The sequence below is a fragment of the Garra rufa genome, chromosome 2, assembly GCF_049309525.1.
Source record: "Garra rufa chromosome 2, GarRuf1.0, whole genome shotgun sequence".
Classification (NCBI taxonomy): domain Eukaryota; kingdom Metazoa; phylum Chordata; class Actinopteri; order Cypriniformes; family Cyprinidae; genus Garra; species Garra rufa.
The window spans coordinates 36641573-36662183 of NC_133362.1; the positions used below are offsets into that span (position 1 = coordinate 36641573).

Consider the following 20611-nt stretch of genomic DNA (forward strand, 5'->3'; position numbering starts at 1 on the left):
TTAGATTTAAAGAGAGCAGGCATTTTGTGATTGCCTAGTTATAGAAAAGCTATATATATATATATATATATATATATATTATTATTATTTTTTTTATTTTTTATTTTTGGACTGTTAAGGTATAGATTGCAATAAATTATGAATGCATAAATTGTTTAATGGTTAACAATAAAGCTGTTTTATGTACACTACCAGTCAAAAGTTTTGGAACAAGTAAGATTTTTAATGTTTTTTAAAGAAGTCTCTTCTGGTCACCAAGCCTGCATTTTTAAGATAAAAAATATTGTAAAAACAGTAATATTGTGAAATATTATTACAATTTAAAATAACTATTGTCTATTTAAATATGTTTTAAAATATAATTTATTTTTGTGAATTAAAGCTGAATTATCAGCATCATTACTCCAGTCTTTAGTGTCACATGATCCGCCAGAAATCATTCTAATATGCTGATTTGCTGTCAAAGGTACATTTCCTATGATTAAAACAGTTGTGCTGCTTAATAAACAACATTTATTTAAAACATAAATCTTTCATGACATTATAAATCAATTTAATCTATCCTTGCTGAATAAAAGTATTAATAAAGTATATAAAAAAAATATACTTACTCCAAATAACTCATGATAACGATATTATCACCTAATCTGACACCTACACCTCCTACAAATCTGTGCAAAACACTAGATTTAAATAGAAACATGACAATTTATCAGCCTTTTTAACTTTCTGTGATGTCTGGCTTACTAGCCAGTGTTCAACAGAATCACTATATTAGTATATTAGTGACATTTTATATATTAATGACCTCAGAAGTACAGTCCAACCTGTACACACACACACACACACACACATGTTGGAAAGTATATAATTTTTTCTTTTTTTTTTTTGTCTGAATGGTGTACGGTCGTATCAAAGTGTACAGACAGAAGATAGTGCCACGGATGTTTTTGTCCGTCTGCAATAGTTTCCTCCCCTGGGCTGAGTCTTGATAAATGGCTTCCCTCTTCGTACTGTAGTCCAAGAGGGGAGCCAACACACACAAACACTAGTATGCACTTCCACAGGCTCATGAAGTGAGCTATAAATGCATCATCAGATAATGAACGGTGTCACGGCGGTCTTAACAGAAAGGATCTTTCTTTGAATGATCAAGCAGCTGTCAGGTTTTTGCCACTAATCCTCTGCAATGAAAAATGTATAGACTTTTCTTTTTTTTTCACAGCGGAATGGTGCTCCATGAAGGGAGTGAAATTGTTATGTGATTTGATTTGATTTAAACCAGAGCGATCTCCTCAATCGACTCTGAAGTCAAGCATGAGATAAGGATTTTCAGCCAGCACCTTCATCTGTGAAACCATATGTTTCGTGCATGCGTGGGCCTCATAATGAACATCTTTTTTAATCAGACATGTGGTTCTATTCATTGTTCATGCTGGCACTAAATGCTTAGTAGTAATGCACTGAAAGTGCTCAGTAATGATGTGAACTGAACTGACTTTTACACTGAAAAAAAAAACATATACACTACCAGTCAAAAGTTTTTGAACAGTACGATTTTTAAAGGTTTTTTTTTTTTTTTAAATCCTCTTCTGCTTACCAGGCCTGCATTTTGTGATTCAAAGTACAGCAAAAACAGTACAATTTTGAAATAGTTTTACTATTTAAAATAACTGTTTTCTATTTTTAAAAATGTAAATTATTCCTGAGTTCAAATCTAAATTTTCAGTATCATTACTCCAGTCTTCAGTGTCACACGATCCTTCAGGAATCATTCTAATATTCTGATTTGCTGTTCAAGAAACATTTTTATTACTATTAATACTTTTATTTAGCAAGGATGCTTTGAATTTATCAAAAGTGATGATAAAGACATTTATAATTTTATAAAAGATTTCTATTTCAGGTAAATGCTGGCTTGGTGAGCAGAAAAGATTAAAAGCATTAAAAATCTTACTGTTCAAAAACTTTTGACTGGTAGTGTGTATATATAAACACTCTTAATTAAGTTTTATTGAGAAAAATTGTGTCTATTATTAAAAATTATTATAATTAAGTTTATTTTTATCAAATGGGCAGATTTTTTTATTCTTTCAAGGATAACCCTATCTAAATTCACACTTAGAACAAGAAAAGAACTAAATTAGGGTTATAACGTTAACTTAATTTGAGATATATTTTTAGAAAAAAGAGTTTTTATGAACCTATATATATATATATATATATATATATATATATATATATATATATATATATTTTTTTTTTTTTTTTTTTTTTTTTTCTCTGGAGTAAATTTGTCTTAATAATGTTTGTATTTTATTTTGACTGGAAAAATATAGATTAAAATACTTCAATTACAATTTGAAAGCCATTAAATAAAACAAACATGCCATGATATTAAAAAAGATTTTCTGGGGTCTAAAGAAAATTCTGTTGTGAAAGCATTTGATGGTGTTTGCATTTGTGGAATGCTTCTTTGGAATGTTTTCCTGCTGTTACCTTTGAGCCTTGCCACAATGAAATTTTAAAATGCTGGATCATTAAATCTAAAAAAAAAACCAAAATCACTATTCAGTATTGAAATCAATTGTAAAAGCAGACTGAATTTTATTGTGGCTTGGCAGGGTGTTTTGTTCTTAATCAGTATTGTTGACTGATTCTTTCTTTATTCTGTACCCACATTTCTCTCGCCCCTTTTTCAGGGTCCACCTGGACGAGCAGGCTTTCCGGTAACTGTCTCATAACGTGACCTGTTGTCTGTCTACATGTCTGTTTGGTTTTCTTGCACTTCGTCTGTCTTTAGTAGTGTCTTATTTATAAGAAGCTGTATCCAAACACCACCCAAAAATACTGAATTATGTATTTTGCAGTATGATATACATGCAGCTTCTTTATTTTGGACACACTGAGACCTCGTTTTAACCAAAGGACTGAGGATATACAACCAATCTTCAAAATTTGTCTAAATTTATTTTAATATGACCAATAGTGGAGTCCAAAAGCGATATATGGCACTGAAAATTTAATTCAGAAAAGTTATGATTTTAGATTCTACACTATTACCTATTACTGAGTAAATAAATGTATGACATTGTTCATGTAAACTCAAATGATCTTGCATCAGTTGAAGCTCAAGATGTCTTTGAATTATTCTCATGCCAACGAACATGAACATCAGGTTTCAGCTCATAGTTATGCTTGTAATATGAATATAATGGAAAAAGTATCAAATGAAGAACGACTCCAGACTTTTGGACCCTCCTGAACATTCCCCTAAACCAGATAAGCTAAGCTAGGCTTAATGTAACGAGTCTTTTAGCTAGGCTCAGAAGACGAGTGTCTATTTCCTTCAAGTTAGCACATTGTATTTTATACTTGATTGTACTCCCTCAGGTCCTTTGTTCTCTGTCTGGATCCACACTTCTGAATTTCTCCTCTAATTCTAATATTACTGACCAAAACTCCAACACATCTGTCTTTCATCATGGCATGCTAGAAGAATCCCATCTAATGTGAACTCTAGTCCTACCTGCCAATTATAACCAACATACCCCCATCACTCATAACAGCTATTCTTGTGAAACCTCGCCATAAAATCTTTTTTCGCGCACTTTTTGTTTAAATTGTTGACAGGTCTGGTCAAAGTGTGGATGTGATCCCTGCCAAAGCTTTTGATTGATTGCGTCGTCAGGAAATTAAATGAAATTTTGTATTTTCTTAGGACGGAAGGTAGGGGAGGGTGGCAAGCGTGTTACACGAAATGTGTCCATTAGATTAGTTCTTCAAAAAATATTGATATTGGCTTTCACGCTCCGTCGAACTATTAAGGGATACTTGTGGTTTGTATATTTAAGCTTTACTGCACATTCACATGTATGTATGACTATTTAACACCTTTGATTTGTAGTTAAGCACTTTTCGGCTCATTTGGAGAAGTCTGGATTTTGTAGTGTACTTCATCAAGCAACTTCTAATCTAAAGCTCTAGATGAATTTACAATAGAAAGGTTTTCTTTCACAACAGCACTGTGTATTTTACTTAATTTGAGGATAACGATGATATTAATTATTTTATATATAAACGAATGCATATAATCTTAAATATCAACATAATTCTTATAACAAACACAGTATAAGCCATACTGTGGTACCTAATTAATGCCATAAAGCTGTATTAAGCTGATCTCAAATCAGCACCTTGGACAGAGCCAAGAGAATTCAGTCAAGTGACTTTCCTCTTGGGACATTCAGCGGCAGGCAGTGAATTAACTCTGAAGGTCAAACTAAATGAACACTTCTAATATGGGAACCCTTATCTTAATAGCTTTAGAGCTAAGTATAACAACCAAGCACCAAAAAAAAATTGTTTTAGCAAATGTTTTGTTGACTTCTGATGAGTTATGGTGGCTTAGCAAACCTGTCCCTTCGCCCGCCCCCTCTTTTCCATTACGTGTTACTCGAGTGAGTCGTCAGAATGCTGTCAACGCTCCCAGACCTTCTAATACACTGACCTGCAACGTTAGGAATGCAAATAAAAACAGCTGTAGGAATGGACGACCTTGCATAATAAGTCACTTCAACGTCGCAGGAGTTTATAGCCGTGTTAAATAGTGTAAAATGTTTGGAAATGCAACGGTCCAGGGCTGTAAATGGTGAATCATTATGACCATTTATTATATGAAGATCTCAGGTTACTGCTCACACATATTCCCATATGTGACCCTGGACCACAAAACCAGTCATAAGGTTAAATTTGACAAAACTGAGATGTATGCATCATATGAAAGTTCAATAAATAAGCTTTCTATTGATATATGGTTTGTTAGGATAGGACAATATTTGGCCGAGATACATCTTTTAAAGTTCTGGAATCTAAGGGTGCAAAAAAATCAAAATACTGAGAAAATCACCTTTAAAGTTCTTAACAATGCGTATTACTAATCAAAAATTACATTTTGATATATTTATAGTTATAATATATATATAATTTTTATATATAATTTTGCAAAAAATCTTCATGGAACATGATCTTTACTCAATTTCCTAATGATTTTTGGCATAAAAGAAAAATCAATAATTTTGACCCATACAATGTATTTTTGGCTATTGCTACAAATATACCCCAGCGACTTAAGACTGGTTTTGTGGTCCAGGGTCACATATGTTCTGGGGATTTTCACCTTAATTGAAAGAAGTGGTCGGATTTTTAAGTAGGAATAAGATAGCAATGATTATGATAGAATGGGGTTCATAGTTATTAAAGAGATAGTTCACCCAAACATGAAAATTCTGCTTTTTATGACTTTCTAAAATTTAAAAGGAGAATATTCTATTCATTATAGTCCATTTCCATAATTTTTAAAGCTCAAAGGCTTCAGTTTCTGTACATATACATGTATTATTGCATGGAAAGGAGCAGCATGAAAAAAAAAACAGATTTTTCCTATTGTTTTAAGTGGAATAAAGGGAGTCGTTGGTTTAAAGTAACATATGGGTGAATAAATAATGACAGGATTCTTATATTTTGGTGAACTATTCCAAACTGTCATGCTTCCACACTGCTGTCTCTTTCAGTCACTTCATCATCTCTCATATGGTCAGCTAGCAAACATCATCTCATGCAAGAACCGTGATTATGAGCCTAATGCAAAAATGCTCTGCATTAACCCCATGCTTTCATTGGTATCATGTAACGACTGATGACGCTTGCTGTCTGACCACTACATTCATTTTCAAATTTTCAAGCTTCTCGTTTTTTCAAGCCAAGTTTTGACATGCCTGCATCATCTCCTTCAATTTAACAGTACATTAGATGAATGTTTAGTAATATATTAGTTTCATTTAGTTAGCATCACTGTTCAGCTTAACTTTACTAACTCTTCATAGCCATGTGAACATGCGGCTGAATGTCATTTAGCCACTAGCAGTAGTGGCATTAACTCTAGACTGTAGAGGTTCAATCTGTCAGATTTATTGTTCCTGATTTTCCTTCTTGACTTTGCATTGACCACTAGGGAGACAAAGGATCAATGGGCATTCCTGGAAGAATGGTGAGTGATTTGATGATATGCACTAAGCCCAACTAGCTAAGCTGTAGTATATGGATGTAGTGTTGAAAAATTGGTCATCAATGCTCAGTGTCATGCCATTGACATCATATTATCCAGTTAGTCCAGTATCTGTGGTTAGTATCACTTCTTAATTCATTTTGACCTGTTTTAGCTTGCACTGTGAATGTAAGCATTCACAAGCTTTCATATTTTCTTCCAAAAGTTAAATGTAGCGTTTCAGCTTTTCAGCACAACTGTATGATATAAACCAAAAACCATAGCTTATTTGTTTAGCCAGAAAATGGTTCCCACTTCATCACCACCATTGATAGTTGATTAAATGTCTGACTGTGAAGTCTGAAATATTTCACAGCCCCCCTGTCACATCTGAAACAAGGGCTGAAGACCAGAGTTCTTTCTGGCTGCATTGGATGAAAAACTGTCTCTCCTTATTACTCAATTTATCTTGGCCACTCAGTCATGTGAAAATGCTCTACTTGTTGAACTTTAAATAGAAAATAGACCTCAAAGAAGCCCTTTTGCTTATCAGTTACACTCTACATGCTGAGAAGATAAAATGCACAGCCAAAACTCGAGGAGATCTTGGAAGAAACGTTTTGGATATATATCCACAGTGAGACAATACGTACATATTCGAAATGAGAGAAACAGATTGGAAAACCACAGACAGTTGTGAGCTCTGTTTTACCTCCTCATTCATAAGATTTGTGCATTTGGAATTGGCCATTTTTCAGATTAGCGCAATGCATGATATGTCACGAAAGAAATCGGGATCGGCCAAAATCCACATAGTCGAATAGATGCCCTCTGGAGCGTAGCAGCTACTCTTCATTAAACATTTTGAGCAAGAAACCGATAAAACTGCATTGTCCTCAAAGGAGACATTCCAGACTCTTGACCCTTGTATGCTTGCATACACTCTAAGCTCACCCTAATGCTTTCTCTTGAAAAACAATCCCTACCTAAAAGCAGGTTTCAGCTCAAACTGTGAGCCCCAAGCAGAGCTTTCCATATTTCATCCAGTGTAAAGCTACATTGTGCTCCGTTAGATTCTCACAGGAAGCGTTTTTTTTTTCACCCTTCATGGCTTATCCTTCCCCCCCTCCAACCTCCTCCACTGACCAGTCTGTCTGTGAGAAAAGTTAGCAGCCCCCTCATCTACTATCCATTACTCCCCACAGGCCAGCAGTGTAACACTCCAGTGCTTCCGTTCCCCTGTAGCCTCCACCCCTCAACAACCCAAAATGCACCAGTACATCAGTGTGTCCCATTCTCCCGAACGCTCCGTCTCAGGCTGCTGCATGCCCGTGTCCTCTCAGAACCTCGCTAACCCTGGTTCCTCTCTCTGTCTCTCTCCTTCTCACTGTGCATGTGACTGTGTCTGCTGTGACTGACCAGGGCTTAAAGGGAAACCTGGGGGAGAAGGTAAGTGCAGGATGTCGGCCTGCATGTGCAGAATTGAGACTCTCTCTCACTGTGGGTGGCTGTGTTGAGGCGGGTGGTGGGGGACAACCTGCGCAGGTATCGTGATTTATATCAGGAAGGCTTCGGGCTTTATTTTGAAAGGCCTTGGGGGTCACATTCAAAAGACGTTTCCCACAATGCTTGGATTACCTGTGTTTATTCTTGGAGTGCTCTGAAGTTTTAAGACTCCCCACTCTAGACAAAGAGATGTTTGGAATGGAGCAGCTTACGAAACCCTACCACTTCAAGACACGTCCAAAACTATCTAAAACTTGTGTAGTCACTGGATGTGTCCTCGAGTATGTGTGAGCTGGATTTAGTGCATTGAGCTTCAGTTCCTGTTGTGGCGAATGTGGTTTGAGCCGTTCTTAAACCAGTCCCTTTGGCAGCCTCGCTCAGTGTTTGTACAAGCCAGCAGTTCTGCGGCCTCACTTCATCAAGCTGGAATGATATGTAATGTCTGAGGCTGAACGAGCAATGTGAGGAGAAACATGTTCCTCATCCTTCACCATCACAGAAAAGTAGTGAAACTTCTGGATGGTTACCCTCACTTGCCAGCAAAACACCAGAGCTAGAAAAAACTTGGAAAGGAAATAAATAGCGATGTGACCACCGAGTCGACAAGTAGAGAAGCAGACAATATACGACCTTGGAAAGACCCACCGGATTCTCTTCCAGAATAATCAGTGGGCTTCCCCCGTTGTGTTTCAGGGGTTGACTTTTTATCCCCTCTTTTTAAGTGCGGCCGTGTTTTACCTTCCAGCAAGGGTAAGTCTTGACCCAGCAAATTTTGGGTGAAGAACTTCACTTCATTAGATATCAAAACAAACCCCCTCAAGATGAATGGGCACGCCAGGTCTGAAACTGGCAGCCTTAGTGCTTCAGTCCTCAAACAAATAAAGTTCGTTGAATCATAATTGGTCGTGTTGGAAGGCTCAAGCCGAATTGGTGATTGATTGGTTGAACTTTGCAAGAACTGCAGAACTTGAGACAATGTATTCTTCACACAGAAGGGATTACTCGCTGAGCGAAATGAAATCTGTGAAGATCGTATCATTCATTAGTAAGTCCAATTCTTGAATATCAGCAGAATTTGCTCCTGCTTTGGCTGATTGTATTTGGACTCTTTGTCCTGTACCCATTCCTGGCTGCCAAAAGCTTGTAATGCAAGCCTGTTCAAAGGGATATCTCTAGATCTTCGGTTGTCCTGTTGCACAGATCTCTGCTGGAGATTCTGTGGGTAACCATAAACCTTGGGGGCAAAGCTTTTGCTTCTCCACAACCCGTACTCTACCCCTTTCATGCTCCAGTAATCTTTGTAGGTGACTAAAACAAATACATCTCTATCCAGTGATAAAGTGGGCACCAAATCAGAAAAACTAAAAATTGTCCACAATTTGATGGATGGCTGGGTCATCAAAGGTGTCTTCCTGATAGGGTTTCACATGAGAGAGCTAATTAGGGAAAGTGCTGGAAACCCGAGAGCTTTCCTGTCTGACCACAGAGCGTTGCGGGATTGCACTTGGATGTTTGGTGCAGTGCTGCGGACAGGCCGACACCGTGCAAATCACCTAGTTTGCGCCAGATAACCAGCCCGCCGGGCCGTTTGCTGTTTACTCAGCGGTGCTCCTTGACCCTCTCAACTCGCTGTCAAGACGTAAACTACGACCCTGAAACGAGAACCAGGGTCTGCTGACATTTTACTTTCCGACCAAAATACCGCGTTCACCTCTGAGCCACATGCAAGCGCTCTCCGTGAGGCGGCTTAGCAAAAGAGTTATGTTAAACAGATGTTACAGGGTGTTTCGGAAAAGGTTTTTCAATTCTGCAGATACAATATATTCACTTATACGTTTGGCTTTGTGTACTAGGTGTAGTTAGTGGATATCATTCTGTCTCCTTTCTGTCAGTTCCTCTCCTCACTGTCTTTCTACCTCTCTATCTGTCCGTAGGGAGCGCCAGGAGAGCCAGGTCTGTCTATCATTGGCCCACGAGGACCTCCTGTAAGTGTTTGCTCTGTCACTGCTAAAACTCTTCATCATCTCTTCCTAATGTCAGATCTCCAGAGTAGATACAGGTCATAGTGCAGGGGTTCTTGGCAGAGGTTTCTTCTATTGTTTTTCTTCCCGCACTTAACTTACAGACCACCCCAAAGTGAGCTCGATGAATATGTGGCGTATGGTAGATAAGCAGGATCAGCATCTTCCAGCACACTACTGTGTGTGGAGCAAATCCAATAAATCTCTGCTAATCAAGACCCGATCTCTAATGTGCACGAACAGGACGGGAATCCTACAGCAGCTTGTATGGAAGCACTTACACTTCATCAGAGTATTTCAGGCCTGCGACTCCCACGTAATGACATCCATTTGGAATCTCATCTTCATTAGCAAGAAGGAATGAAAACATCCCAGCCCTTGTCATTATAATCCAGACATTAGATGTGTAGATTGCGCTGTATCTGTTAATGAGTGGTCAGCCATCAGGCGAAATGGGGCTTGTCCCCAAACTCTTTCCCTTTCCACGCATTCCACTCAGTAAGACAAAAACGCAATGTTACGCCGTCAGAAGTGCAATTTCCTTGCTGATTATGCCATGCATAACCTGTGGTTATCCCAACACACTCTTATGGGAGGGCCTGTTCAGACCAGACATCTGTTTTTCTCCTTGCTGATTATACACTTTTCTATACCTCTGACCCATCACCTCTAATAAGGCGTTAGGAGTGGACATCAGGCTTAGAGAACTGGTGACAGGGAGTTTCATTGCAGGGCTGTCTCAGAGGGAATGTCTTCAGCAGGTGAGCTGAGAGCATAGGCTTTCCTCACCTCCAAAAAGGTCACAGAGGTTGATTTGAGGCAGAAGCGTGGAGAGGCCAGCGGAAATGACTGCAGGTAGACACGATGGGGCGGTAACAGTTTCTTTCTCACACATAAGTAGAGCAGTTAGAAAATAGAGGGGTCATTAGATGATGTATTGAGTTGTCATTAGATCTAGAGTTACTGTTCTGGATGATCAGATGGGGGACATGATTTCATGTCTTAAAACTGAAAGTACAACAAAATAAATACAAGCCATTCTGGAATGTAGTTAACATTTTAACTTTGACAAATCCAGTGTTAATTATTAGAAGAGCAGACAGAGAAATACATACAAAATTATGTTGAATTGTCAGTTTATGTCGCTTACATCTTGTGTGAATGTAAACAGTTGGGAGAATAACGGACGTGTATCAGTTCATTGCATCCGTGTATACGATATTAAAGGGACAGCAGCCTAATTTAGTTGCTATTGTCTGTGGCATTAATGTCAATTAAGCAACAAAAGAAAGACAGAAAATCACACACTTTAGTAGCCCTAATTAAGATTAATCTAAATTTATTTATATAAATTAAAATGTCTGCTTGAAAGAATGAACAATGGGGTAAACGAGTTGTTATATAGAATGCATAATTAGCCTATATAACCATTGATATTTAATTGAAAAGAAGACCATGGTCTTGTTTCTTAATGAGAACTGGTTTCATTTCATTTTAATATAATGTTGCGTGTCACAGCAGTTACATCTGTGTCTATCATGATAAAAGCTTAATATCAAACCTGTACAATGAGTTTGATAATTTTAGAGAAATGCTTAATAAATGCATTACACTGTTACTAAACCCATTATATTTTAGCCAACTAAATCTACTGTAGATTTAGTCAACTAAAATCTTATGATATTCAGTCGACTAAAATTAGACTAAAACTAAAACAATTCAGATGTTAAAAATATGACTAAAACTAAATAGCATTTTAGTCAAAAGACTAAGACTAAATCAAAATTAACACTGGACACAAGTCTTAAAAAATAATGTTTTCTCTTTTTTTGGATTCATTAGCATTCCTGGACCCCAGTTTGAAAACCTCTGTCTTTTGATGTATTTGTCAAGTTTTGTTTAAGGTGCACTTTGGAAAATTGCATCTGTCCTGAAAACAACTGAAAAGTGATATTTAATCTGGGTTTACTTCTGAGATTAGACGCCAGTCAGGAAATTGATGTTGTATCACTCCTGAAGAATGTTATGTTTTATGGCCATAGTGGATTTTTGGTTTAGACAAGTAGACTTGGGTTGTTTTATTCAATTGTTTTCTGTTACTTTTTGTTACACTTTCGTGCCAGCAAAATGAATGTTGTCAGTTCTGTTTCGGGTGATTCCAAGGGGGTACATGCTGCTATTTCCATTACTCCAGACCTTTAGGTTCCCAAGGCAGAGAAAATCAACCAATAACTACCTGAGACCCAGACACACAATCCCCTTCATTAGCTCCGTTCACCTCTTCCTTGTAATTTTCTCTCAGGTCGCTCCAACGCGGTCCTTTTTTTTTTTTTTTTTTTTTGCCAGGCATATTGAATGACTTCCTCTTTTCCCAAGGGCTACAAAAGTTTTTTCAGGAAAGCAAACTTGGTATTGTTCACAGGAGAATGTAGCACTAATCATTACTGACATTTACTTTATTTAATTTGTTAGCCTTGTCTCATTGGCTCCCACATACTGAATAAGGACGACTCTTTAATGTTTTTCAGTTTGTTCTTTCCAGTGTTGAATTTCAGCCGGTGTCCCACAGTTTTTAGAGCTTTATTTGTCTTTGTCTCCTCATCCCACACAAAGTGCTTCCTACAGAGCAGGAAGGCTCCTGTCCTTCAACCTCAATTACGACACAACTGAGTTTGGAGGAACAATGCTGCGTCTCTCAACACAGACCTCCTTTCATCGAGTTCACATAATCCGCATGTTTTTCGTATAGAAAATAACTCCTCTTCTTTTTTCTTTCTGTCTCCCCTCAGGGACAACCCGGTACTAGAGGATTTCCAGGCTTTCCGGTAAGTGACTTTCGTCTGAAGCCAATTGGACAAACTTGTGCTGAGTTTATAAAAGCCATCAATTAGCCACTGCTTCTTTGGCTCCATGTTTAATGGATGCACATAGAAATGACTCAAGGAAGTGAGAATAAATGTACAGTAGACTTTTGCAACTGAGATTACAGCTGAGGTCAAAAGTTTAGAACCTGTAAAATGTTAATTATTTTGCCAAAATAAAACAGATCATAAAAAATGCATGTTTTTGTTTATTTAGTACTGACCTGAATAAAAAAGTTCACATAGAAGATGTTTACATATAGTCCACAAGAGAAAATAATAGTTAAAAAAAAAAAAGACACCTGTTTAAAAGTTTAAATCCCCTTGATTCTTAATACTTTGTTGTTACCTGAATGATCCACATCTTTTCTGTTTAGTAATAGTTGTTCTGTATGATTTTGTGATCCATCTTTTCACACTGAGGACAACTAAGGGACTAATATGCAACTATTACAGAAGATTCAAACGTTCACTGATGCTCAAGCGATGCATTAAGAGGGGTGAAAACTTTTGGAATTTGAAGATCAGGGTAAATTTTACTTATTTTATCTTCTGGGAAACATTTAACTATCTTCTGGAGCCTTAAAGGACAGTACTAAATGAAAAAATATAATATTTAGGCAAAATAAGAAAAATGTACACATTCTGTTCAAAAGTTTTCACCCCCCAGCTCTTAATGCGTTGTTTTCTTCTGGAGCATCAGTGAGTGAATATGCTGGAAAATTAAAAAATTGTGGGAACTGAAGGATTTTTCTGAAGAAAATCAGGAAGTTTAACTGTTTAGAAGAAACAAGGGACTCACTCAAAAGAAAAAAAAAAGAAAAACAGTTGTGGATCATTCAAGTTACAACAGAGTATTAAGAAGTAAACTTTTGAACAGGGTCATTTTTATAAATTCAACTATTATTTTCTCTTGTGGACTATATGTAAATGCCTTTTATGTGACATATCTTAGTCAGGTCAGTACTTAATAAACAAAAACATGCATTTCGTGGGATCCCTCTTATTTTGGTAAAATATTTTGCAGATTCTGAAAGGGGGATGCAAACTTTTGAAATCAAATGTATATAGGCACTGTAAGGTCTATAAAAGTCCCAGCACCCTTTCTATGGGCATTCTGCATGCTCTGGATGTTAAAGACCCTTTTTAGCTCTTTATTAGTATAGTGCTTCTAGTGGGCCTTTTGTGCTTCACCTCTCCTTTGGTCTGACCTCAAGGAAATAGCTTTTTTCCATAAACACTGTCATATTAGTTAGCTAGTCTAGACAGGAGAAGTTGAGCTGTTTTGTGCCTTCACAGTGTCACCAATCTGCTTTTCTCCCACTTTTTTTGCAGGGCCCCATCGGCTTGGACGGGAAACCCGTGAGTTTCACTTCATTCCTTACAAATGTTTAAATAATTGGCACTCGCACAGGTTTGGACCCTCCGAACCCTTGTACTAAATTATTTGGCAGTAATTGATAATTGACGGTCATTTTGGCAATGAAGAGGATAATTATGGTAATAATAATTACTCTAATTATTGTAATAAATTCACTGTTGTCACCATCATGACAGAATATTAAATCAATAACAATATGTTATTTGTACTACCTAAAAAGATTAAAGGGAATGAATATTTTTTCTTTGCCAAACATTTTTTTCAACCTTGCAGGGACAGAATGGTCCAAAAGGTGATACGGTAAGCATTTTTATTATCGTTTTAACTCGTTTTAGCATTGTTAACTGGCTTTAGAGGTGCAGTGCGAAAACAATTTCCTATGAATTTGATCTTAAGAAAACACAATTTAGCCTTGCCTGAAGTGTTAAAATACAAATCTAACGACTTTTAGTTATAATGAGATCTGTCATGTTTGCTTTCACTAATGAAATACTTCTGGAATAAAAAACATCTGTCATAAAGAGAAATATGCAAAAAAGTAAAACATATCATAAAGAGAAATTTGTCAGTGTCTATAAAACTCACCAGTTGAGCCATTTGTTTTCAAGATGGCTTGTTACAGTGATGTTTATCTAGGCTGTAAGCATGGCCATATAAATTCACAAGAACAACACTCTTGTCGTTTGATTTATGGGAAGAGTGACTAAACGGTAATGTGTGTCTGTGTGTGTGTTTAAGAAAGTAGAAAGGCCGCTTACCCGTTCCATTCAGTGGGGTTTGTCAAAAGTGACTTTAAGTCAATATCTGTATGACTTTGGCCACCTGTGGTATTAAAACAAGGACATTGGGTTGGCTCTTGTCCTCTTAAACTGCGATTTGAAAAATGTAGTCCACAGCTTTCTTTTACGTGATGAAAGACAATGGGCAGAGGTATTATGCTTCCAGGCTGTGTGCTTTAAACCGTTCCTTGTGAAATATAGTACAACCTCTATGTTCTTTCTTTTATAGCATCGTGAGAAATGGCAAGCTTAGAAACTATGAAAGAAAAGCACTTTTCCGAAATGACACCTTTATAAGACAGCATCAGAGCTGAATGGCCCCTGCTGAGCTTTTGAACATGCCACATTGAGCTATTAAAGTAATACATAGCTTACCCAAACACAACCTAAGCTGGATTTTTCATCTTTTATTGACAAGTTTCATCTCAGATTCTTCATTCTCCACATTGGCTTTTGTTCGTATATATGGTAGTATTACAGAAATTGATTTGTTAGTGTTTCTGGATGAATATTATGGCTCCGCTGAAGGCATTTCATCAATCTAGCTGTCAGCTCTAAGGCTGAAGAGAGCATGATGTATTGTGCGACATTGTTTTATTAAAGGGAACCATGGTTAGTAAGACTTGTATGGCTTAATATAACATAAATGATGTCTCTTGCTGAAATACGTAGTAGAAAACCCATGAAAGATTTACATTGTTTAAAAAAATCCACATCTTTTTAAACATATTTTGGACTATTGGGGGCATCATTATTTCAATGACGTGAAATGGTTGCACTCAGTGAACTACTGGCGCTAACCGTTGCTATTTTTACCACAACACAACTCAATACTAATAAAATGCCACATTGTGTGGCTTTTGGTTGTAATTTTTTAGTTGAAGGGCAACAAGAGAAGCGAAGTCTTCACTGCTTACCTAGTGATAAGAAGAGGAAAAAAGAATCGTAAGATGGCTCTGGACAAAAAAAAAAAAAATTCCTGAAGACCCGCGTCTTTGTTCTCTCCGCTTTAGCCCTGATGCCTTTGAGGCTTTTAGCAGGCCACAGCTACTGAAAAAGTTTACAAACGCAGAGACAAGAAACACTAGATGCCATCCTGGCAGGATGTAAACATTCCGATGCTTGTCATGATGCTGAGTTTCTCAGCGCAGGTTTTACTCGATATCCAGGGACGTTTAGACTCCTTAAAGGAAAAAAAAAACTGGTACAGCATTTGGTTTAAGCCTATGCATATATACATCGCTACCTGTACACTCTTAAAAATAAAGGTTCTTCATGTTATAGAAGAACCTTTTTTGTCTAAATGGTTCCATAAAGAACCTTTAACATCTGAAGAACCTTTCTGTTTTACAAAAGGCTCTTTGTGGTGAAAGAAGGTTCTTCAGATTATAAAAAGATGGTTCTTTAAAGAACCTTTGTGGAACCAAAAATGATCCTTCTATGGCATTGCTGTGAAGAACCTTTTAAAGCACCTTTATTTTAAGAGAGTAAGTCTAAGCTGTGGTCATCGTATCAGTATTTTATTTTACAAGTTGTGTTGCAGTAAAAATAGCAACAGTAGCGCCAGTAGCTCATCGAGTGCAACCATTTCACATCATCAAAAATAATGGCACCCCTCATACTCTAAAATATGTATAAAATTATGTGGATTTTTAAAAAAACTTAAATCTTTCATGGGTTTTCTACTACATATTTAAGTAAGAGACATAGTTTATGTCATATATTAAGCCATATAAAGGCCTAATACCTAGGGTTTCCTTTAAAAGCAGCCACTGATGCTCTCCATACAAGCACACAATAACCTTCCTCAAGCAAAATTTAGCTTTAAAAGATTAAATTAAAAGGTTTCTCTTTTGTTTTTCCTTTTCTAGCATAAGAAATTAATTTATAAGATTTTTTGTGCTTTATGTTATGGCTGAGAGGTCTTGTAAACAGGAAAAGTTAATCATGGACAAGCCAGTAACACTTCCACTTGTTATTCTGATTATTTTCCCAGGGTTCTCGTGGTCCTAAAGGAATACCAGTAAGCAGTTGGTTTAATATATATTATTATACAGTCATTATTTCACAGGAGTTTTCACATGGCAGTGGAATGTTATGCATTAATTATGTTTTGGATGGGTTTTAAGTGTTTTGTTCAAATCTTAATTTTTTAGGGTGAACCTGGTCCAAAAGGAGAGAAGGTAAAATCATGCACTAAAATAGCAGCTAAATTTATTACAATTTGTGAAATGGCTTTAGAGGACTGTGTGTGATTCATTTTTTCATTTTTTTTTTCCCCAGGGTGTATGTGGTGACTACACTCACAGGGTGAGTGAATGCTTTTTTGAACTTATTGAACTTATTAATAAAAACTGAAAATAAGCTACCAAATATAATTCAAATATGTTAAGTGCTGGAAAATCCAATGCATGTGTTTTCACTCCAGTTTACGTGATATTCTTCTATTTGTCAAAGTGAATTGTCATGTTTGCCCTTAAAAAGACATTTACAATGTGTTTTGTGGTTAAATTAGAGACATTAAAATAGGGGAGAAAAGGCAGGAACAATATATTGACAGCTTGGATGTTGTTTCAGATAGGTAGCACATGAGCGCATGCCAAGGAAGGGCCTCAAAGTTGATCAGCTCCCTCTGGGGGAAATCACAGTTTCATGTAAACAAGGCAATTTTACCAACAGCCTGCTGAATTGGATTTGATAAGGCTTTTTGTTAAAGACTGCCAAGTTTCTTATGTGGTGGATAGGGGTTTTGGTAACAGCCCCAGCCTATTTAAAAGTAATTTTAGCCTTTTGAAGCTATTTTATCAATTATGCAATCTCAAAAAACAGCACGCGATATGAAAGCAGAAAAATAGCTTTGGCAGTAAATGCTTTTTTACTAAATCTGTGTTTGGCTTGAAAAAGAAAGAACTAATAGCAGCAGGACACAAGTTGATTTTCTTGTTTTTAAGTATTTAATCACTAAGTAGTGTATGAAGTATATCATACAGCTATATCACATCAAAACAGCTGTTTTTCATGCATGTCAGCCAGGCCACATGGGAGGCAGTAGGCTATTTAGAAAGCTGCACATAAGGGTGGTCTTTTTGGGTGGTTGTGTACTATAGTTTTTTTGCAGCTAGGGTTAAATCCAAAGGTCGCTGCGCTAGACAGAAAGGATACACCCTACAGTGGTGGAACAAAAATGGGAATTATCACTGGAATGTGTGTGTATGTGTTTATCTATCCGTATCCATGTCCGTGTGTTTATATGTTGGGCCATTTTTAAGCAGGGGCTCCCAATGAAAACGCTGGCAGCTTTGCGCTCCAGTCAGGCTCTAATGTTGAAGGTTTGTGGGCTGTTTGCTGTCCCTCATCCCTAATGCCGTGATATGTGTGTTACAGTCCTGCTGCAAAGAGAGACATAGCTGAAAACTGTGCTCTAGTTTATCCAAATGCACTGCTGGAGGTGCAGAAAGGTGCCTGTTATTACAACTGATTGAAAACACTGGGGAAATTTATAATCACACATCTGAACACACAGCTGTTCTCCTGCTTTTTCTTTGGCATTCTCACAGAACTTTTATGGTTGTGGTATATCATTTTAAGGTACACTATGTAATCGTAACTTTATATTGCATCAAAAATGCATCCAAATGTTAAAAGCATAAGTGTGTTTCATATTTCGATTGGCTTCCTTATGCATAGAGTACCTTAACATAATGTAACTTTTTGGTAAAATTGGTGAAAAACCTTCTGCAGGGAGATAAGAACTCTTGAAAGCACTTGCCTTCTTGATTCACTTGTATTTTCCTCTTATGCTAAAATTGAGCGAGCCAATTTAGATTTTCCTAATTTGGACTGTGCATTTACCAATGCATTTATACTCAATATTGCTTTTGTTAATAAATGTACATATTGTTTTGAATTATTAAATGTTACTGTATTTGAATACACTTCTGTTTAAGAGTTTGGGGTCAGTAAGATTTTGTTTTCAAGGATTTATTAAACTAATCAAAAGTGATACTAAAGACAGTTTAGTAAAGAATTTACAGTTGAGGTCAAAAGTTTACACCCCCCTTTCAGAATATGCAAAATGTTAATTATTTTACCAAAATAAGAGGGATCATACAATGCACGTATTGACCTGAATAAGATATTTCACATAAAAGATGTTTACATATAGTCTACAAGAGAAAATATTTTTTTATAAAAATGACCTGGTTCAAAAGTTTACATCCACTTGATTCATAATACTGTGTTTTTACCTGAATGGCCCACAGCTGTATTTTTTTTGTTTAGTGATAGTTGTTCATAAGTCCCTTGTTTGTCCTGAACAGTTAAACTGTCTGCTGTTCATTAGAAAAATCCTTAAGGTTCCACAAATGCTTTGGTTTTCCAGGATTTTTGTGTATTTAACCCTTTCCAACAATGACTGTATGATTTTGATATCCATCTTTTCACACTGAAGACAACTGAGGGACTCATATGCAACTATTGCAGAAGGTTCAAATGCTCACTGATGCTTCAGAAGGAAAAAACGATACATTAAGAGCCGGGGGGTGAAAACTTTTGAACAGAATGAAGATGTGCTCATTCTTCTTATTTTGCTTAAATATCATATTTTTTTCATTTAGTACTGCCCTTCGGAGGCTAGAGAAGATGAAGTTAAATTCTCCTTGGTTTTCAAATTCAAAAAGTTTTCACCCCTCAGCTCCTAATGCATCTGTAGTAGTTGCATATGAGTCTCTCACTGAAGACTGGAATAATAATGCTGAAAATTAAGATATACATCACAGAAATAATTACATTTTAAAATATATTGCAGTAGACAACTGTCATTTTAAATTGCAATAATATTTTACAATATTACTGTAAGAGACTAAAAAATCTTACCAACCCCAAACCTTTGAATAGTAGCATATTTGTCATGCACAGTACGGTCCAAAATTCTGAAATTTCTTCCATTTAAACCTGGAAATAAGCTAAATGTATTAGGGTTTTGAAAAATTCACACCAACATTTGATAAAAATGGAATTTCAATTAGAAAGAATGCAAAACTGAAGCATTTTCAGTAGTCTTCATTTCTTTTGAATGCATTTTTTTTGTGCAATCCACTGCATAGAGGTATAAAATACATGCAACTCCCAAGAAGGCAAGTTGTATTTAAGGTAGCATCAATTATTAGTGGTGTATCTATGGGTCAATAACTCTTCAATCTGTACTTTGCAATGCTGCTGATCTCAACAGAAACGCCGTATTGTCAACGCCTGTGCTGGAGGACAGGCCACAGTAAGTCTGTTGCGAAACTCTCTTTGTGGCAAGACTGAATCCAGCCTGATCTACACAGCATTGCTGCAGAGTCACAGGTGCCCTCACAGTGGAAATGAAGATAGAAACATTATCACTGACAATGATAATGTTTGACAAGTAAACATTTTTATAGGGCTGTCAGCCAATTATCAAAATTAACTCAATGGCATTGCATAGGCTTTGGAAAAAGTGGATTAGGAAGTCAATACAGTTTATATATATATATATATATATTTGTGAAAATGATAAAAATCTCAGTAGCAAACCTACAAAACTCCATTCTGATGGACCCGTGACTCTGTTCAATGCTGCTGAATCCTTTTGGCTCTCTCTTTCCCTTCTTCTACTTCATCTCTCTCTTTCTCTATGCCTGTGCCTTGCTTTTTCCTCACTGTTCACTCTCTTTTTCACTTGTTTTTCTGTTTTTTTCCCCCCTTCCCCTCCTCTCCTCTCCTCTTTCCTTCCTTTGGCCTCCTGGTGAACTTGTTGGCCTGGTGGTTTTGTGCACCTTGGCCCACCTGTGCTTTGTGACCTCAGCAGATGTTGCCCATCACCGTCCGCAACATGCCCTCAATAAGCCCTCTAATCCTAAAGCGCCTCAAGGTACATCTCTCTCTGCCACCCTCGCACTCCTTCCCTACGGATGCCAACCAATGTCCACCCACTGCCAGCCGGGCCTGTTAGTGACCGTCCATGGGGTTAAATATCATAGCCAGTGGTTTCA

General features: G+C 36.9%; 1 protein-coding gene across 10 annotated transcripts in view; it reads left to right on the forward strand.

The window, feature by feature from the left end:
• The window catches only part of col13a1 (collagen, type XIII, alpha 1), a 143472-nt gene that overhangs the window by 64795 nt on the left and 58066 nt on the right, over positions 1-20611 (forward strand). For 4 of the 10 annotated variants that reach the window (XM_073834210.1, XM_073834217.1, XM_073834219.1 and 1 more), the window contains exons 3-13: positions 2703-2729; positions 6014-6049; positions 7469-7495; positions 9487-9537; positions 12363-12398; positions 13770-13796; positions 14089-14115; positions 16591-16617; positions 16751-16777; positions 16878-16904; positions 17867-17923. In XM_073834210.1, the coding sequence (XP_073690311.1) occupies positions 2703-2729; positions 6014-6049; positions 7469-7495; positions 9487-9537; positions 12363-12398; positions 13770-13796; positions 14089-14115; positions 16591-16617; positions 16751-16777; positions 16878-16904; positions 17867-17923 (369 nt within the window). Of the gene's footprint in view, positions 1-2702; positions 2730-6013; positions 6050-7468; positions 7496-9486; positions 9538-12362; positions 12399-13769; positions 13797-14088; positions 14116-16590; positions 16618-16750; positions 16778-16877; positions 16905-17866; positions 17924-19824; positions 19867-20611 lie in introns of all 10 variants that reach the window. The other 6 variants (XM_073834214.1, XM_073834215.1, XM_073834216.1 and 3 more) reach the window with 5 other exon arrangements.